The 15,370-nt window shown below is 40.3% G+C and overlaps 1 protein-coding gene across 2 annotated transcripts in view; it reads left to right on the top strand.

Moving 5' to 3' along the window:
• The window catches only part of ror1 (receptor tyrosine kinase-like orphan receptor 1), a 139,873-nt gene extending 131,819 nt beyond the window's left edge, over positions 1 to 8,054 (top strand). For both annotated transcript variants that reach the window (XM_074634913.1, XM_074634912.1), the window contains 4 exons: positions 1,661 to 1,840; positions 2,486 to 2,713; positions 2,863 to 3,227; positions 4,420 to 8,054. In XM_074634913.1, the coding sequence (XP_074491014.1) occupies positions 1,661 to 1,840; positions 2,486 to 2,713; positions 2,863 to 3,227; positions 4,420 to 5,122 (1,476 nt within the window). In that variant the 3' untranslated portion in view covers positions 5,123 to 8,054. The remainder of the gene's footprint in view (positions 1 to 1,660; positions 1,841 to 2,485; positions 2,714 to 2,862; positions 3,228 to 4,419) is intronic.
• Positions 8,055 to 15,370: the final 7,316 nt, after the last annotated feature.

The raw sequence follows: 15,370 nt of genomic DNA, 5'->3' as shown, positions 1-15,370 counted from the left end.
CTTCTAAGATATGAGAGTTTAGCTGAAGTCATGAAGGCTAAACTACCATACAAAATGAGACAAATAACTTACACACACACACACACACACACACACGCAGAGAAACCTTTGCCGCTCATGTGTTGATAAGGTATCTTAAAAAAAAAAACATTTATTTTGAATATTTAGTGGTTTTGCATCAGTTACAGTTTTATTTTTGACAATAATTTAAGCATATTGTTAATATTTTTTCTCACTGATGCTCACATTTGATGATCATTGTTTTGCATCATTATCAAATTAAATACTTAACTTTCATCAGTTTTAAAGAGTAACTTTAACATTAAATCCACTTTTTTAAATTAGTAAATTAAAATTATTAAGTGACGGGTGTTAAAGTGACTCAATAAAACTAAACTTGTCGTTTGTTGGCGTTAGGGAACTCCATTTCTAACCAAACGTTAGCTATAGTTTCACACGTAGCCCTGTAAGTGGAGCTGAAATTAAAGGCAATCGCGAGCGCGTATGACGTCACATGCGTTGGATTTTTCCGGAAAAAACGGCCCAGGTTCCTCATATTAAAAACAGTCCACAGGCTGATAGAGGAAACCGAGAAAGTCGTGGAAGGTCTCATTTTTTGGTTAGGTTACAACCTGTTCACACATTGGCAATGAAATACGATTAAAACACGTTCATACGTGTAAAAACTTACATACAGTCCCTTTAAGTTGCTTTTTAATTAAAGGACCAGTGTGTAGGATTTACTAGCATCCAGCGGTGAACTGAATATTCCTACCCTCACCTCTCCCTTTCCAAGCGTGTCGGAGAACTACGGTGGCCTTCATGTTACGTCAAATTATGAAAGGCTCTCTCTAGAGCCAGTGTTTGGTTTGTCCGTTCTGGGCTACTGTAGAAACATGGCGGAGCAACTAGCGAACTCCATGAAGAGGACCCGCTCCCTCTGTAGATATGAAGGGCTCATTCTAAACTAACAAAAACACAACGATTCTTAGTTTCAGCTGATTATACACTAATGAAAACATAGTTCTGAATATTATATTCCATTTCTGCTAATTGATCCTCTTAAATCCTACATACTGGCCCTTTAAGAAGTAGATTTTATCAAGTCCAGCTGAATTGGTTCAGTCCTGTTAGATAAACAAACCAACCTCCAGCCTCAGTAAGAATAAAAGTGCTAAAATGTCCCCGCTCACAAAGACAGCTGCGGCTTTTTTTCTGTTATTTCTGCAGCTGATTCTACAGTTTTACTGGCAGGAGAATTAATTGCTTAGTCTTCCTTAAAGCTGCTAACCTGTCAGTTAAATGACATTTTTAAGCCGAGAACAAGATGCCAGATTTCACGATTTTCCCACATCGCTCTCCAAAGGCTTGAAGGGAGTCATTAGGAGCTGATGTAATGGATTGAGTCTGATTATGACAATTATCAACTCTCTGGGCTATTCTTTTATTTGTTGTTTTACAACTCAAACACATATATGATGTTATATTAGGCAGTTTGCCTGCATCGATTTAGAAGCACTAATGTAAACTCCATGTCAACATTTCACGTTTCCATGCAAGGATAATGATGAGGAAAGAGTACAAAGAAAATAATGATCTAATTTCTTCTGTCATTGATCTCACTTTTTCCTTTTTTTTCCCCCTCTTCTTCTCTCTGCAGAGTAAGGCCAAAGAGCTTCCCCTGTCGGCTGTGCGTTTCATGGAGGAGCTTGGAGAGTGCAATTTAGGGAAGATCTACAAGGGTCACCTGTATCTGCCGGGCATGGACCAGGCACAGCTCGTGGCCATAAAGACCCTGAAGGACATCTCCAACGTCCAACTTTGGGGCGACTTCCAGCAGGTACAGAGTAAATCTCTGTCTACCGCTTAAAGAAATGACTTTGTCTATGTACTGTATATATTGTTGGTGAAGACACAGATGCCAAAATCAACCATGTGTAACCTGTGTTCGACCTCTAAGGCTAAAAGACTTTGTCTAACTGGCAGTTTTGTATGGATATAGTACTAAAATAATCTACTGTTTGAAAATACAAGGGACTACTTTTCCCGTGGAAAGATCACTCTTCCCACAAGACTTGAAGCGTAACTTGTTATATTTCCACAGAAGGTAAACGTGGTGGGCGATGGCAGACTGTATACGGCTAAAAATCACTTTTTACTCTTGAAATAGATCCAAAAATAAACTGTCCAGATAAATTTAGATGTTAAGGCGGATGGAAACAGATGACATGTAAAAACATAATCCTCCCTTTCCATGTGCAGAGAATGAGGCAGACCTGAACTGCCAGCCTTTAAGGTGGTACACCCAAAAATCTGTGTTTTGGAGTTTGAAACCCAACAAACTTCTTACGGCCGTCTTACAAGACCTCAATAGAAGACTTAGGCTGGAGTGTTAATTTAAGGTTTCAGCATATGATGAGCATAAGTCAAATATTTCATTTATTTTGCTTGAAGTTCACCGCTACTTTTTGTGTTTCCATCACAGGAGGCCGCCTTGCTGACAGAGCTGCAGCACCCAAATGTGGTGTGCCTGCTGGGCATGGTGATCCAGGAGCAGCCTGTCTGCATGCTGTTTGAGTTTTTGCCCCAAGGCGACCTCCACGAGTTCCTCATCATGCGTTCGCCACACTCTGACGTTGGCTGCAGCAGTGACGAGGATGGCACAGTGAAATCCAGCCTGGATCATGGAGACTTCCTGCATATGTCCATACAGGTGGGATATGAAAGCAGTTTTAGATCTGTCTGAGTTTTGTCATCTCTCTTTGCCATCCTGTTTTTTCTTCCACCCTGCCGTGTACCAGTCATACTTCACAGCTACTTCCTCCTTAACTGATTGTTTTCTTTCTGACCATTCAAATCCAGGTGGCTGCTGGGATGGAGTACTTGGCCAGCCACTTTTACACCCATAAAGACCTCGCAGCTCGGAACATCCTGGTAGGCGAACAGCTCCACATCAAGATCTCCGACCTGGGCCTCTCCAGAGCGATCTACTCCTCAGACTACTACTGCCTGCAGCCCAAAACTCTGCTGCCCATCCGCTGGATGCCCCCCGAGGCCATCTCTTACGGCAAGTTCACCTCTGACTCGGACATCTGGTCGTTCGGAGTCGTACTCTGGGAAATCTTCAGCTACGGTCTGCAGCCCTATTACGGCTTCTCCAACCAGGAAGTGATGGAGATGGTGAGAAAGAGGCAGCTGCTGCCCTGCCCCGAGGACTGTCCGCCAAGGTATGTACACGTTAATGTTGCTGATTAGCATAAGCTGTGAAATAAATGATGAGAAGGTGATACAGTACATACTGTAGATGATGTAACTTGTGGTACAGAGCTCACAAACGTCACTGTATCTTCACTTTGTTCTGAAGTTTAGACAACCAACGTGGCGAGTGTCGGGCTAGTAAGGCAACACATTTTCACCTTGTTATGTTTCAAAGGCATATAAATAAGAAGTGGATGCAGTCACCGTGACGTCACTCATTGGTTTGTGGACTGCGGTTTTGAAGCCTTGAGTTTGCCGTTTTGGCCGTCACCATCTTGTTTTTTGCAACCAAAAGTAAGAAGAGAGGGTGGAGCTAAGTACAACCGAACGCTGAATAAGACATTTTTAGGGAACCAAAATATTACAATTAACTTTCATGAACTGAAAACACACTGTGAAAGGGTTAAAGATGTAAGACGAAAACACAGACATCTCCCAGATCGGACGACGCCGTGGTAGCGACCTGTCAATCATAAGGGAGCCACGCCCTAAAGCATCCCCTGCTTTATGGTCTATCTGACTCTAAATGGGACCATCATTTACTAAATGAACATCATGCTGTATTGAAGAAGACTTGAAACTAGCGATTGAGACCATAAACTCATGTTTACAATGTTTACTGAGGTAATAAATCAAGTGAGAAGTAGGCTCATTTTCTCATAGACTTCTATACAATCAGACTTCTTTTTGCAACCAGAGGAGTCGCCCCCTGCTGGCTGTTAGAAAGAATGCAAGTTTAAGGCACTTCAGAATTGGCTTCACTTTTCAGACCCCGCAGGTGCCCATTGTTCAAAGGCCACAGCCGTTGTTTTTTCTAATAAGTAACTAAAAAATATTGATTTAATTCACAAACACAACAATTTTAAACTCCTCAAGTTCTTCAAAATTCAGAATCAATGTTGACGTTATATGGTTTGCTAGTGGTTACTAGTCCACCAGATGCTCCACATCTCAGATCTGTGTACAGAGATATCTTATTTTCTACCCTTTGAACAGTTACTGTAAGCACACACCTGCTCTTACTACAAACAGCATTTACAAAGTTCCATAAAAATGTGAAAAACAATTTGATATCAGAAGTTTCAGATATTAAAGTTAGTTTATTAAATTAAAACTGGCTTTTAAATAAATTGCCTGATAACTGACTGTGTTGTCTTTCAGGTTTTATGGTTTGATGACTGAATGCTGGCAGGAGGGACCAACACGTCGAGCACGCTTCAAGGACATCCACCTACGCCTGCGAGCCTGGGAGGGGCTGTCATCCCACGCCAGCTCCAGCACGCCCTCTGGCGGCGGAGGCAACGCAACCACCCAGACCACCTCGCTCAGCGCCAGCCCCGTCAGCAACCTCAGCAACCCGCGCTACGCTGCTGCCGCCGCAGCTGCAGGGTACCTCTACCCAGCCCAGGCTATTCCCTCACAGGGCCAGATGGCCCCAATGCAGGCCTGGGCGCCCATGGCTGTGACCCACCCACAAACCCACCAGCGCTTCATCCCCGTCAACGGATACCCCATCCCGCCGGGATACGCAGCTTTTCCAGCCCACTTCCCTCCCCCGGCCCCGCCGACCAGGGTCATCCAGCACCACCTGCCCCCTCCCAAAAGCCGCTCGCCCAGCAGCGCCAGCGGCTCCACCAGCACGGGTCACGTCAGCGGAGGGCCCTCCACCACGGGCTCCAACCACGACGCCAACACGCCGCTGCTCTCCCACTGCATCATGCCGGGGGGCGGAGGGCAGATTCAGGTGTACGGACAAGTTTGCCAGAAGGGAATGGGACAACTGGACCACGCGTCACACACAGCGCTGATCCCTGTTGATTCTGAGGTACTGATGTACGACACGGTCATCACCGCAGACCTGTAGATAGACAGAGAGATACTCACACTCTCTCTGCTCGGGACCCACATCTGAGAAGTTTAGCCTCTCACACAGGGACCCAGTCTACTCTGGTCACATGGAGACCCCCCCCAACAGAACCTGGCCATGTGAGTGTGCAAGAAACACTGCCGCAGCTACACAAGTATATCCACAGCTGTCTGACTTTTTAATGCCTTATTGTTTAAAGCATGTGTACTTACCACCATGGTTTGACCACCAATGTTGTGTTATTATTTTAACCTCTGTGTACATACGGTACATAAGTCCTGAATGAATGAGTGAAATACAAAGATATATATTCAAAAGAACTTTTTATTAAGAAATACATTTTAAAGGTGAAAAAAATCAAAAAGTCCATCCTGCGTTCCTGAGAAATGGTTTGTATCACCGTCTGACAAAAGTTCCTGCGTCAACAACTGACTGTTAACGGACTGTTTCATGCAGGATGTGAAGGAAACAGTGACACCGTGACCTTTAGGTGCCTTTCAGCAGTGGTGCGACTTGCTCGTTTCTGGACGTATTAGAACACAAAATATGTGCTGTACATTTGCTTGTACAGTAAAAGAAACAGCGTCTAGCAAACGATAGCAGAGCAAAAATGGGAACAGTAGACAAGAAGTTGAGCAGCTTTTACTGAGACGACCAGCACCGACCTGCTCAAATACAGCAGTATACGAGGCGTACAGGTGGCATTGCAGGCAGACAGCTAACGGCTATGTGACGGCTCCCATCAAAGCAGCTGGAATTAAAACTAAAACAGATACAGATGGCTAAAATACTCGTCCAGGCACGGAGATCTGCCGTTTTCACACAAAATTCCTTTGGAAATGACATCTGAATGTTTTTGGTGCAACTTCAACATGACAATCTTTGCAACGTGGACCTCTTTGCCTTTTTTCAAATCTCAGTATACAGCTTCCCAGGCTGAGGAACAAGGAAGCGGGAAGTACTTCAGATTGGCTCCCTCCATTTCTCTGTCACCTTCATCATTTGCTCCTCCTCCTTTCCTCCACCGTCTTCCACCCTCCGATCAGACACGGCATCTAACTTCACAAGCTGGCTACAGGTCTACGAATGAAATCACACAGCCTTCATATCCTCCACAGCTGAACTGGACCGGTCTCAGGGCACAAACACTTCACTCACCACACGAGGGCTTTGGGTCAATTTACTGTCAATGATGTAAAGCTAACATTTCACCCTCACAAAGGAACATTGTTATTGTAAATTTGATATGGAGTTTTAATTTTTATGGGAGAGTTTTTTCCAGTTTTTGAATTTTGAAGGAACTTTATTCACAGGGCTCATCTTTATGTCCTTTCTTTTTCTGTTTTTTTGGCATCTGTGTTGTGCAAAAAACACCTTTCAAGACACGGAGGAGTTAAGGTACTCAAAGCAGGGGAGTTAAAAACACACATAGTAGATAATGTTTCCATTACAAAAATCAGCCTCATGTACAAAAACTCCTATGAATAGATATGCTTCCGTTGATGCCCAATCTGTGCCTGAACAGACGAATGTTTGACCTAAATAAGAATCATTTTCATGAGCTAGGGACAGACTGTTTCACTGTGTGCTGAGAGATTTATGTATGGTGCTTTTATTTGGTTCTATATCAGTAAATGGTCGGTTATCGTGGTATTAATGGTATCCATAAACACCTGGCGCCAACTGTACTTAGGTGATCCCAACAAGGGTAAGTGCAGCTTTTAAAGGAAAAAGAACAAAATGCCCATATTGTTTCCTTGTGAGTCTCTAAATGTACAACTGTATTTATATTTCGACATGTCCAGTAGCAGGAAATCATATACGGTTTTGGAGGCATTTACCTGAATATCCCTTTGTGATATGAAGAAGTTTTTGGTAAATCACATTCCTGTAATCACACAAATGATGCCTCAGCTATCTGTTGTTATTTGATGACAGTTTATCAAAAGCACGGCTAAATAGGAAGCTTTTGTTTTAAGAAAATAAAAGTGGTAGAAGCAGCTGCAGTTACAGAACAATTTGTGATCTTAGTTACCTTCTTTGTAGTAGACAATCGTTGGGTTTGAATGGTCGTAAAAGTGTCCCAGTGTACTGTACGTGTTGCACTTTTTATCCCTCTATCGATCAGCTGTATTTACTAATCAAACACACATCTATGGCACACGCTGATAGCATCTCACTGTGGATGTGCAGAGCATGAAGCGCAGTGAAGATGGCTGGTTGCCTGTTGTGCATTTTTATGGTAAACGTTTTTAAGTTGACATTTCTGGAATGTAGATAGATGAGACAGTTCAGTATTTAGTTTATGTAATCATGGCTACTATCTGATGTCACTACATGAAAAGCAGCTGCTCCAATTCACTGCAGACTAAAATGAAAATAAATCAGATTTATATTAGACTGAGCTTTAGTTTACCCCGAGATAATTTATTCAAACCAACGTTAGCAAAATAAAGGGAGAAGATAGTGTTTTGTTCCTTTTGTCACATCTAGTCCAAGATTATTTGAGTGATTTTAAGTTAATTTTCCCGTTGAGGTTTTATTTCATTGCTGTCTTTTTGTTCCTCTGAAGCAGATCGAGCTACCTTAGCATCCGAGTCTGTGACCTCCATCCAGCATGTAAAGGATTTATGTGTACTAACATTACAGTGCAGAAACCACTTGTACACAAGACTGTGAATCTTAATCAAGTCTAGGTATTTTTGTATTTGGCAAAAAATCATTATTGTGCCTTTTTTTTTTTTTTATTATAGATCCATTTTTTAAAAAACAAAATACAAGTAAATTTATATTTCAATAACCATTACAGAAGGTTTACGTGCTTAACCTTTTGACCAAGAGAGGCCTTGTCTTTGTATTTTGTCTGAACATTTTTTGCACAGATGTTTTGTATTGCAAAATCATTTATTAAATGATGTTGTTTGGTTAACCTTGGAGTCAAAATGATCGTTAATTTGTGAGGGTTTTTTGTTTTTGTTTTTTGAGCTTTGGCTTGGTGATCAGACTCGTAATGACGGTACGAATCCACTAGGTATCACCAAATCACCATTTCTGTGGATTTTCTTAAATTTGTGTTCCTCATAACTGTAGTGACCATATTTCACCAGGTGGTGAAGCCATTTAGCTGTTTGATTAGTGATGATGGTTTGAGCTTCATAACAGCTGGAAATAATATTAGTCCATTATATATGTATTATATATACAACTGAAGTGATTTGGCTTTTGTTTACCTAAATTACAAAAAAAAAACATTTCCTAATCATTATTAATGGTATTTACCCATGCAGATAGTTTGGTTTTATTTCCCCAGGTTTTAGATACTTTCTACTAGAAACAGTTCAGAGCACTGGTTCCCAAACCTTTTACGCTTTTACGCCTTAAAAAGAAGCTGTGTATTCTTGTGACCCATCATCAGTTTGCGTAATGTTTACAAGTTGTGATTGCTTCAAGCAAAGAGTTATTTTCCCTTCTCAGATTGTTTCATTTGAAAAGGGTAAAAATAGGAACACTGATTCTGTAAAGAGGCTACTGGTGGTGTATTTAAATATGATTTTTCTTCAGAAAAGAAATTCCTTTCACTTCTATTGTACTTGAGTAGAAGCAGTAATCTCAGCCAGAGACAGATATCTCCAAACATGGGCACATAAAATCAAAATGGTTTGATTGATTTCTATATATATATATATATATATATATAACCCTTCAGTCTCTCTCACCCTCCAACCAACCAGTGAAACACAATTGACTCCTGAAAACATTTTCTGCTGCTGTTCTGGAACAGTTTGTATTATGAAACTGTTTGCGAGCAGCAGCAGCTGACTAACTCTCATGACTTCTTCATAAGAGCCACAGAGCTCTGAAGATATTCGAAATAACTTCTCCCAAGGCAAGAACTAAAATCATGTGCTGTGCTTTTTGAAATTTGCAGGTCAGAAGACATCTGGGTTACAACCGACCTAAATTTAGTTTAAAAACTGAACGTTTATAGCTTATAACCTACAACTGTGGATCAGTTAATCAATTAATTGACAATCACTTCAGCCCCGTATTTCGATGTAGCCTATAGTCAGGACCTGATTCACATTGACAGAACGTGGCTTGGATTTTCAACCAAAATCAGCTAAGTTTAGTCCACATCTGTAATATTTCTAAACTCAATGTTCACTCAATGCTTCCTTGGTTGCAGATTTTGCGCCTTTATATCTTTAATCTGAGGGGTTAGGTGGTATAAAATGATTAATGGTGCAAGAAAGAAGGAAAAAACAGTTTGAAAAACACTGTTGGAGCTGCTAAGAATTAATAGACTGTCCTTTTAATGAGGAGTGACAAGCCAGAATGATTAGGATCCACCACTTCAATCTTTAATAATGCATTTTATTACATAAACTCATATTTTCTTTTGTAAAATCGTAATCTGCAAAGTAATTATTTGTAGTCCTAGCTGTCAGATAAATGTAACGCAGTAAAAAGTACAATATTTCCCTCTGAAAGTAAGTATAAAGTAGCAAAATGGAACTACTCAATTCAAGTACAAGTACCTCAGTATTGTACAAGCTGAGTAAATGTGCATGTAGTTATTTTCCACCACTTCTATGGATATAAACAGAGCAGTCTCACACTCTGAATGATGGGTGTAGTGGGAATGGGTGTGTCCCATCCCAATGATAAAATAGGGGTTTACTTCCTGCGACCAGACCGTGTAACTGAGGACGACCACTCCCATGACAGTAGAGCCCCGAGGGCGCTCTCTTCTAAAGGAGCCTCATTAAGCCTCTTGAGTTCAGGGAGTAATGGGCTGTAATGGGCTTTGAAAGTAAAGGAGAGGCCGAAGAAGAGAATGAATGTGCCGCGTTTGGCTTTAAGAGAGGGATGGATGAATAAAGAGTGGAAGGAGATGGATACAGGTAAAGTGCATTGAATGGCCGAGAGGGATTATGGGTGGTTTAAAAGTACAGCATAAAGCAGAGGGATCATCGAGGCTTTACCGTGAGGTCTTTATGGACACAACTTGTAAACAGTGAGTCAGGGTCGAGTGGGATCTGACTTCAACTGGACTCACTGCAGGGTAAGGAAGGCTGGAAGTGAAATGTTCAGAGGCTCGAGGTGCAAATATCAAAGTCAATATAATTGTTTGTGAGAACTCTGGCATGGTTCTTTCACACAATTTACGCAATAGAGATGTTGATGATACAGTTGAGAGAAGGAACGTGCACATTGTCTGAAATAGTATTAGAGTACTCGCATTTGTTTTCAAGTGTTATGACACCAGGTTTCATGAAACATTTGAGAGGTAATTTATGTGATTGAATGTAGGAAACTAATCAAATCAATGAATTGATTAGTAATTCAATAATTTGAAAATGGATGAATGGTTTAAGTCATTTATCATGAAAAGTAATGTTATATTTTATGGGTTTGTAATGGTCTAATAATTCCCAATGAAGTTTTTTTCTGGAAACTTTCTGGTACTGACCACAGGGGAAAATAGAGTGCTACAGGAAGAGTCCTAAAACCCGGAAACTAATTAGCATTTTAGCACTTCCGGTTCCCTCATCTGGAAGTTAATGGGTTTTTTGAATGGGTTTTTAGTTGGATGCCTGCATTAAGGTCTGTGGTTAGCAAAAGCTTAAGAGATTTTTGTCAGTAAATATCCCACTTGTGAATTTTGAATCCTTTACGCGTCTTAAAAAAGGCGATTGTTAACGAGTGGCTAAATGAGACTACAAGACGTCATCACACCGACTACTCCGCCTTTACAGCCTTGTTGTGTATACTCTTGTCATGCGACCGTGGTGTAGTTCGTTTATAGCCTAACGTTAGCTTTTTACTTCTGGCAATTGCATTTACACTTCAAAAATCATAAAAGCCACAAAGTTTATTTTCTGCAATAATCGAAACCCCAATGGAAAAATCCCCATCGTCTTTTTGTCAAGGGAACAAGGGCAATGCTAACTTCCGGGTTGGCCTACAAAAATACATCATCCCTGCAGCCCTCTATAGGAATTCATTTATAAGAAAAGCTCCATTTTAACCCAAGTAATTATTCATATATTAATCATTTATTATTAAAATCCTTAAAGGAAACTATATTATGTACTATCAAATAAAGTATTTTTTTTCCGCAAAAGAATAGCCCCTGTGAGCAATATATTATTATAAATGACATTATTACATAGTTAATGCATCAGTGCACACGCAGTATTTCCTGTTGTAGTGGAGCTATTTTTAACTACTTTATATACCTTTGGGCAGTTGAATGTATTGTATTGATATATGACTTTATGTAAACTTTTAAACTGAAAAGTAACAAGTAGCTTAACTGTGGCTGTCTTATTAATGTCATTGAGGAGAGGTGTGAAGTAGCGTAAAAGTACCTTAAAATTGTACTTAAGGACAAAACTCATACAGAAAACTAGATGATGGAGCACTCCTGGTTGTGATAACTGAAGGCTTCCACTTTGAGGATATGATGACTGAAGGAAGGGATACAGATATATGTTGAGAGAGATAGAGGCAGAGAGAAGGATCCAGTTTCACCGTCCTCTCGCTCTGTCATGGCGGCACTGGAAACCTCCAACAAGCCCCCGATTGTTGGGGAACATGAGCTGTTTTTGTTGAGGAGCTGACAGGCGCTTGACCTCTGCTGTCCGTGCTGCCACATACTGACCTTGAAGAGAGGAAGTGAAGTGAAGCCTTTGAACGCTGTCAAGTGAACTATCACTGCCTTGTTTAATTTCCCCCGGGGGGCTTGACTGAGCTGGAATAGGTCATGTGGACTATATGTTCATCTTCCTGGTTCATGCAAACTGTTTTCTACAGAGAAACATATTTACATTTTAGTTTTCCCCGTGTCCATAAATTGTTGGTTTGTTTAAAGTTTATTACAAAATACTTGACCTGAAATATTTGATTTAAAATAACTGGTAAAAAATGTAACTGAGAAGTTTAAGAAATTTCACTTTGACACACATTTTTGTAACTTTGACATAGATAGTTCTCACCAAGATATTGAAGTCTCAAAGGCTGTCACACAGAATCAGATCGGAGCTATATCAGAGCTATAATGTTGTTTACCATATTCGCCATCTTATTTTAGTGACTGATTTATTTAGACTGATGGGAAAAATGAAAATGTTGACCTTATGGCAGCACTAGAGGAAAGGTCAGAGGATCACCAAAGCCGGTAGGATTCATCCTCTGAGGACTATGAATGTCTGTACAAAATGTCACGGCGATCCATCCAGTAATTGTTGAGATATTTCAGTCTTGACCAAAGTGGTGGACAGACAGACCGACATTGCTGCTTGCGTTTCCAAAAACCAGTCGCATAAAGCTGCGTACATACAGTATATTCAATCCCTGATTTCCTCTCTGTACCATCATCTGCTGAAGTGCTGAAGCACGGCCCTGTGCCAGCTGTGTCTTTGGCGGCTTAAACTCATTGTTCAGGTCGAACGAGTTCAGCTGTTTTAAACATTAACAGTCTCTTCATTGTCAGACAGATACTCGCCGCAGAGTCGGAAAGACGGGAGGAGAACAATAGAGTGAAAGATGGATCCACATTCCTTCTCTCTATTCATGCCTCACAGGTCTGAGATCACATGACCCCTCCCGAAAATGGCCCGTGATAACATTTGCCAAATTAGTTTAACATGAAAATGAATGTTGTCAGAAGAGTGGGAAGCAAATGATGAGATGTGTACTGTAATCTCATTACAACAAAATGTTGTATGGAAATTGTTTCCATTCAGTTGAAAAACTCAGGAATCAAATGAAGGTTTAGAGACCCATTCGCCACCTCAGGATTATTACACACATGATTGGTTCTCTTAAAGACAGTACAGCAGACCGTGCAATGTCCTGCTGCTATTTCACTGACGAAGCTTAAAGGAATAGTTAGACATTTTGGGGTTACATATGAGGATTGTTGACACTGTCATGTCTATATGTTAAGTATAGACGAATTCGGCGACCGCTTTGTGTGTTCTGCGATCTAGCGGCGCCGCCAATACTGCAGTGGCAAGTCATAGTCACTCGCTGTCTGCTAACCGTGTTAACTGGTGACTTTCAGACGAAAGCGTCTGTGGTTGTTCGTGGTAAATTAACGGAATTGGTCGGCGTAGATAATAAAAACAGATGAGTATGTCTTTAAAATGGATTCAAGTCAAATTGAAGGCTTTTACAAGGACAACTACATGTTCTGTTTGTGTTTTCAACAGCTGCAGTCACAACTAACAACCACAACGCATTCGGCCGAGAGTCACCAGTTAACACGGTTAGCAGACACTTTGTACGTGTTCTGTTTGTGATGCCGACCGATTAATGATGTTTACTTTGGTCAATAGGTTGCCCTAGTTAGAGCAACTAATGTTATAATTAACAATAACGCCACAGTTAGTTGATTGAGTTAATTTATTCTGTGGCACCAACGCAGCCTCTAGACAGTGTCTTTAGCCCACTTACGTAAGCTACGCTAGCTAAACAGTGTTAACTTAACTGATGTTACTTGTTTCACCATGTCAGGCTAACGTTAGGCAGCTGACAACTGCTCAGGTTCTTCCCGAACTCCTAGACACCATTGTCAAAAATAACGTTACATAGAGAGTAAAGGTAAAAGTGGAAAATTGTACACTTCTTAGGACAGCTTGCATTCAAACGTGTGTGTATTGTAAGAAGATGACACTGCAGGAATGCCGACTTGGTTACTTCAGATTTGTGTATAAATCTAGAGCCAGCAGGTGGTTAGCTTTTAGAGCTGCTGGAACCAGGCTGTTTCCCCTGCTTCTGCTAAACTAAGCTAACTGCCCGCTGGCTCTAGTTACATCGGCATACAGATATGAGCAGTAGTGGAAAGTAATTAAGTACATTTATGAGGTACTCATACTTTACTTGAGTATTTCCATTATATGCTACTTTATGCTTTTACTCCACTACATTTATGTGACAGCTATAATAACTACATCTATAATTACTAGTTACTTATGCCGCTTGCATTTTGTTGTATGCTACTTGATTTTTTGATGGCACTATGCTATTTAATGTCCGTCTTTAATCGTAATGTCTTTTATTGTTGTTGTTGTTGTCTGACAATAGCCACAGACATGAGAGGAATTTCCCGAAAGGATAATGAACAAAAACAAACTAACTGTTCAGATCTATTTTTCTGCCACTTTAAGAACATTTTGCTGATAATACTTCTGTACTTTTACTGAAGTAGTATTTTGAAAGCAGGACTTGGAGTATTTTTACATTGTTGTTTTGGCACTTTTACTTCCACCGGTTGTGAGAGTGGTATCGATCTTTTCATCTTACGCAAATTTCCTCACTAAGGGACTAACAAAGGAATATCTTATCTTATAAGGAATATCTTAACTCTTGGCATGAAAGCGAATAAGCACATTTCTCAAAATAGTTTTGAGGTTGATGTGATGATTTTATCAACATGATGGCCTTTCACAGAATTTGTGGCAAAGCACCATGAAACTGGCCTTAAAGAAGGCCTTGAGTCCCAATTTAAAATTACAACAATTTAGCTTAGCCTGTAATGGCACGAACTTGACCTTAATGTTTTGAGTGATTTCTATAGTCACGTCTAAATACAGATCAGTTTCCACTCCTAACAGCTTAAAAACTGTAATAGAAGTTAATGAGATTTAAATGACTTGAGAGACCACGTGGATTGTTAGATTGGGTGTGTGTTAAATGCTGCTCTCCAGATTCAGTGAACAAGCTTCTGTTAGTTGTTAAGAGATAGATATCTTGAGACATGGTGCATTTGGTAGTTAACTGTGTGTGTTTATGCACAGAGAGGTAGTGTATAAATAGTTCTGGGATTAAGGACATAAATAGCCTACAGCAAGTACCATACCTATAAATGGTGCATGTGCACAAAGAAGGATGTGTACCTATATTTCTCCACCAGATTCTAAAAATACAAACATTCCTGCATGTTCTCAACAATGTACATATTTTCATTTTAAATAAATATATATGTATATACTGTACCTGCAATTAAGAGGATATTGCTGTGCTGTTTAGCCCTGAATGATAAATGTAAAGTGATAGAGGAAATCCTGTTCTAAAACACAAAGATGCAATTATAGCAAGATATGTTTTGATCACTTAAAGGTCCAGTGTGTAGGATTTAAGGGAATTTATTGAAAGAAAAGGAATATAATATTCATATCTGTGTTTTCATCAGTGTAAAATCACCTGAAAGTAAGAATTGTTAAAAAAAAATTGTTA

The sequence above is a fragment of the Sebastes fasciatus genome, chromosome 5, assembly GCF_043250625.1.
Source record: "Sebastes fasciatus isolate fSebFas1 chromosome 5, fSebFas1.pri, whole genome shotgun sequence".
Lineage (NCBI taxonomy): Eukaryota > Metazoa > Chordata > Actinopteri > Perciformes > Sebastidae > Sebastes > Sebastes fasciatus.
Note: the sequence above shows the minus strand (reverse complement) of the source record. Positions and strands in the feature narration are given on the sequence as shown.